A 5,791-nucleotide genomic window follows, 5' to 3' on the forward strand; every position below is an offset into this window, starting at 1 on the left:
CAACTAAAAATGAATTAGTCTAGTTATTTTCTTTGAGGATGGTAGTGACTAAATTTGGTAGACAAAAGCCTGTGAGATTTTGAGCCTTTAGACTGACACATCCATATCAGTCTCATTATATTCTTTCGTGAGAGATAATCTTCCATGGATTTGTTTCTCTAAAACTTGCCTTGATTCTCTTTGAGGTCACATTGACACATGCATGCATGAACATGATTAAGGCCCTCTTTGTTATAAGCTACATAAGCCAAATAGCCTACCTCGTAATTATTATTTTTTCCTTTTGTTGAACCCCTTTGAGCTTTATTGTTATTTTTTTTGTGAACCCATGTTACACGATTTAAACCTGAAAAAAAAAATTCCCAAGCCTTAGAGCTAGTGGAGCATTGTTCATCACTATGGTACATGTGGGTGTGCAAGAAATAAGTGTGGGGGTGTTTGGATTTGTGATATGGCAATGACTAGTGAAATGGAACATGTTTTCATCCTCAATTCATGAGCTCAATTGTTAGAAAAAAAAGAAAAAGAAAAGAATAAAGGAAGTGATGGAGGGAATGGCTTTCAAAGTTACAAACTGTCAGTGTTCATAATTCCTCCAAAATTCCGTGCAAGGGGTCTATTCATATGAGATAGATACAAATTGAAGAAGATGCTGAGTGGAGTGATTTGTTTTACATGTCTAATATATTTGAGTTTGAGTTGATTCATTTTTGCTCCACTAGTTTTGATGGCTTTTGACCTACATTCCCAAATATTTCCCACCTTGATTCTAAACCCCGTTACAACCCTTCAAAAGTCCTTATGATTTGTGTTATGCATGTGATATGAGTGGTGGAGAATGAGAAGATATGCAAGCCTATGGTAGATCATTTTCATAGGAATGAATTTGAGAGAAACACAAACCCTTCAACCACATGAGAGTCGAGTGTTTATTTCTGTGAGGGTCTATTTATTTAGTTTACTCCATCTTTGAATGAAAATGCTTACTAAGTAATTTTAAGTTGTTTAAGAATGTTTTTTCATGATATGTTATGATTTTTGAAGAGCTTGGTTGTTTTTGTTGATGGCGTTACAGCCTTGGTGTTTTTGGGAAAGTTAATTTGAGTTATGCCCGAGGGTGAGTAAAAGTTAGGTGTGGGGGAATTTGATGAGAATGAAAAGTTTCATATTTTTATCTCCTAATGCTTAGACTTTTATAATTATTTGGTCCTAAATATACTCATTATTTTTATATTTTGATTTAGGATGCAAATGGAAGCGTGAAGTGCAAAACGAAGTTAATTGGGCGATTCTGAATAGTTTTGACATTGCTGAGTAATTTAGGCATAAATCTCTCATCCGAGATCAGATAGAGATTATTAAAGATGTTATGGAATTAAAAGAAAACTTTCTACAACTTTTATGTATTGAGTTTTGGACAATACGGGCTGTATCCGGGTCCAAACGGTGTTTTAAGTCGTGGCATGTGCACTGTGACCCAGACCGGGGTACACGAAAAGAAAAACCCTAAAACAAGAGAAAGGAGGGGATAAAAAGGAAAAAACGAGTTCGGCACCCCATACCCTATTTGCTCTTCTCCAGATTTTCCTCTCTCTTTTCTCTAATGTTTTTCTTGATATTTCTTTATGGCCCTACGTTGCTAAACTTTCAAACTTGGTCAAAGGCAATTGAAGCCTCGGTATCAATACAACTGTGAGATCTGATTTATTTTCATCATTCAATTTATGTTTTGAGTATCTGATGTTCTACTGAATTTTTTTTTCATGATTGTCTCGTTTAATTCCTAGGAGGCCTACTAGTTTATTACTCGTTGCAATCTACTGCTAGGTTAGATGTCAAATCCGTAATTGTTTGATCTCTCTAACCTATGAAGCAATTGAGATTTGATGATTTACTGTGTCAGAAATTATTAGTTCTTGAGAAGAATGTTGGACTAAATTAAATGCAGCCACTTGTGCTTGTGTTGTTTAGCTTCATCGATCTCTCTAATTCTTAAGGCTGCTGCCAGATTAAACCTTTAGCGCTTGTCTTGGGTTGTTTAGTAGTTAGGGTTAATTGGATCTCTTGTTTTCTAATTAACTACGAAAGGAGAGATAGGAAGATAGTTCCAATGGTGAATATTCAAGTGTGAATTGATATATGTTTGCATCGATGATGGATGTTGACTTAGACCAAGGTTTGTTCTCTTGATTGATTTCGATTCTTTTAATTTGAATTGTTTCTAAGTTGTTTATTTTTTAGTGTTTTCGTTATACTCAAAACCCCCCATCCTTGTTCACGAAGCATAAAAGTAGACTAATCACTCTTCATGGGATCGATCCTTACTCGCACTACTACATATATTTTTAGGAGTATAGGTTTTATTTTTGGTTGTCTGCGACAGCACACCACACATATAGCAAAAACCACAATGACATATGTTGTTGTCTCGATGTTACAAGTATCAACACCATCCTATACAGGACTATAATCCTTTCCCACAACAACATCACCACCCATCTCAACAAAACTTCATAGCATAGAAATCCAATACTCCCCCTCTTTTGTAGGCATTTTATCTAGTATAAGGTCAGCCCACTGCAAGAAAATTTCGTTCTGGGCATGTAATGCCACTAGATGTGTTGTAGCTCTAAATTTCTTAGGTTGTCTAAGAGACACATCATCGCTAAGGGTCAGAATTAGAAAATGTAGTCTTCAAGAAGAGCTACCCTTCAATACTATTGGAACAGTGTGCAGTGCTGAAAAAAAAATTGATTGTAGCCATCCCGCTATTATGGACTCCATAGCATCTAGAGTGGATAGCCTGAGAAGAGGATAGATTGGGGTTTATTTGAAATTTCAATTCATTAGGGGTTTATTTTCAATTTCAATTCATTAGGGTTTTATTTGTAATTTGTTGAACTTATGGCCTTTGGCATGTTTTCCCTAATTCCCTATATAGGGACGTGAGATGAATGAAAGAAACTAATCTTTGAATCTATTAGAAAAGTAAGGTCGGATTCTCCCTTCTGAGGTCCTAGGTCAGATTTTTCCTTTTGAGGTCCTAGGTCAGATTCTCCCTCTTGAGGTCCAAGGTAGAGCTCCTTCCAAAGCTCAAACCTCACAGCGATCTTCCCTTCCATCTTCTTCCTTCACGTGTTAGATGCAAATGTAACAACTTGGTATCAGAGCAAGAACACGATGAGCCAAGAAGACCCATGGTTGGCGATGCATAGACAAATCGGAGAAATGGCTGCAGCAGACATTGCAGCGAAAAGAATACAGCAGACGGATAGAGAGGCTTTGCATAAAAAAAAATCAAGATTTTTGTGCAAGGAAATCCTAAGCCAAACGGTGACGACGATTTGGGGAAATCGGAGGGGTTTTCTGCTACCACATCGTCGGCGTTGGTCAAATGGAGAGAGACCTCAAATCAAAAATCACACCAAAATGACTCACGACAAGTGGACCACCATCCAGAACTAGAGAAGGAATATCTTCCGACGACTATTCCGACCGGGACACAAATGATGAAGCCCCAAAGGGCTGCCCTTCACCACCGGAGATGGAGGAGGCTCAGTCGGCGCCGTCGAAAACATGTCTAGTGGGATGTGACTTTCGGCCACCACCCACCACTTGCAAGCCACTTCTCTGTAGACCAGAGCAAGCCCAAGTTCCAAATTGGGAGAGGGGGGTCAGCGTCTCGAATTTTTTTTTGTTGAGGGTCTCTATTTTTCTGTTGACTGTATGTATGTTCGTTGCCCAATTGAAAATGTGGGCAGTGGAATTAGAACACGTCCTCTATTTTTTTTGCCATATGTGGGGAAGAATGAGAAGCGGTATGAGGCATTGTAGTTGTTCCATGCAGCAGAGCAACAAAAAAATTTTCCTCCCATTCGGGTTTGCCTGTATAGCCTTCAAACTAGGTGTTGCAAAGCCACAAGGAGCAGGATATGGGAAGCTAATCATCTGTTTTGGCACATGATTTTTACGGGTTTCAGTCTAGAGGTAGTGACATACACCTGTTTGATTGATGGCCTTTCGTGGAGTACTATAATTGGAGCTTATGAGCAGAATGGGCTTGCCTTGGAAGCTCTAAGATGATGTAGGGACATGGCAGTGGCTGGATTTGGTCCAACTCAATTCAGTTTTGCCTCTTGTATTTCCACTTGTTCTGGCTTAGCAGCTTTAGATGTTGGACGACAGTTTCATTCTTTGATGATTAAAGCTGGTTTTGGTGGAGATGTCTATGTTGGTAGCTCGGTTGTTGACATGTATGCTAAATGTGGAAACATAAAGGATTCTATTTGTGCTTTTCATGGTTTAAATAATCCTACTATTGTTGCCTACAACACTATGATATCAGGACTGGCGCAACATGGCAGAGCAGGCCAAGCAATTCAAATATTCAAAGAGTTGGAGAAAACGGAGACAACTCCTAACAAAACAACCTTCATCTGTTTGCTCACAACCTGTAGTCATGTGGGCCTTCTAGAGGAGAGCATGTTCTTCTTTGATGTGATATGCGACCACTATCATATTGAGCCAGAATCTGAACATTACTACTGCTTGGTTGATGTTCTTAGGCGAGCTGGAAACCGCGATTATGCATATAAAATCATTGCTGGATGCCTTTACAATGTGGGGGTTTCAGTATGGAGAACGTTACTAAGTGCTTTTTGGACGTCTCAGAATGTAAGTATAGGAGTGGAATCCACAAAAAGAGTGATGCAATTAGAGCCCGATGATCATGCTTCTTACGTTCTTCTATCAAATCTCTACTTTGAAGCTGGGTTATTGAAAGAATCTTGGGTACTCAGGAAGAAAATAGCAAAGATTAGAGTAAGAAAGGATCCTGGAAATACCTGGGTAAAAATATTTCTTACCGTTGATGGGCACTGAACCAGTACGTGTGTTCTTTTTCAATCTAGACACCTTGGGTTTAATTTTTTGGTCGGGTAGTGTCAAAATGACAGCTTAGATTCGGCATTTATGGTTTTTGATAGAATGGTCAAGGAAGGTTCTCAGCCAAACTCTGTTACTAATTTGTATTTGATTAATGGTCTTTGCCATTTTGGGAAAATTGATGAAGCACTGGATCTCATCAAGGAAATGGTGGAGAAGGGCATTGGTGTAAATGAGAGATCCTATGGTGTTTTGCTGAAGGGCTTGTAGAAGGATCAAGACTTTCTTGAAGAAGACCACATTGATGGCTATCTTTCCACAGGAAAGGAGAGAGGTTCTACCACTGTTGCTGGTCTCTTAGATAGGTTGTTGGAGAATGGTTGTGGGCCATATTTTGATACATTTGTTACTTTACTAGTGGGTTTATGGAGAAAGGAGTCAAGGCATTTGTCTCATACATGCGCGCTTATAAAGAGCCTCATTGCACCTTCATATTTAGATGGAAGGCCTTGGCGGTTGGCAAATTGGCGAGGGGGTATGTCAGACAAGTACCTTGTTTGATCATGGCCATGGACAAGCACACCCACCTTCGAGCTTGACGGTAAGCTCGTTCTCTAGGAGGGGAGTAATGTTATGGACTCGATAGCATCTAGAGTGGATAGCCTGAGAAGAGGATAGATTGGGGTTTATTTGTTATTTCAATTCATTAGGGGTTTATTTGAAATTTCAATTCATTAGGGGTTTATTTGTAATTTGTTGAACTTATGGCCTTTGGCATGTTTTCCCTAATTCCCTATATAGGGACGTGAGATGAATGAAAGAAACTAAGCTTTGAATCAATTAGAAAAGTAAGGTCGGATTCTCCCTTCTGAGGTCCTAGGTCAGATTCTCCCTCTTGAGGTCCAAG

The 5,791-nt window shown here is 39.1% G+C and overlaps 1 protein-coding gene across 1 annotated transcript; it reads left to right on the top strand.

The window, feature by feature from the left end:
* The first annotated feature begins 4,092 nt into the window (after window positions 1-4,092).
* LOC137959571 (pentatricopeptide repeat-containing protein At2g20540-like) lies at window positions 4,093-5,154 on the top strand. The gene is made up of 2 exons (XM_068806933.1): window positions 4,093-4,848; window positions 4,942-5,154. The coding sequence occupies exons 1-2, from the start codon at window positions 4,093-4,095 to the stop codon at window positions 5,152-5,154; spliced, it is 969 nt and encodes a 322-aa protein (XP_068663034.1).
* The last annotated feature ends 637 nt before the right edge of the window (window positions 5,155-5,791 follow it).

This window comes from Aristolochia californica, unplaced genomic scaffold (genome assembly GCF_029961685.1).
Source record: "Aristolochia californica isolate CCGP_79_NKW_82.1479 unplaced genomic scaffold, dmAriCali1.0.hap1 SCAF_3, whole genome shotgun sequence".
Taxonomy (NCBI): domain Eukaryota; kingdom Viridiplantae; phylum Streptophyta; class Magnoliopsida; order Piperales; family Aristolochiaceae; genus Aristolochia; species Aristolochia californica.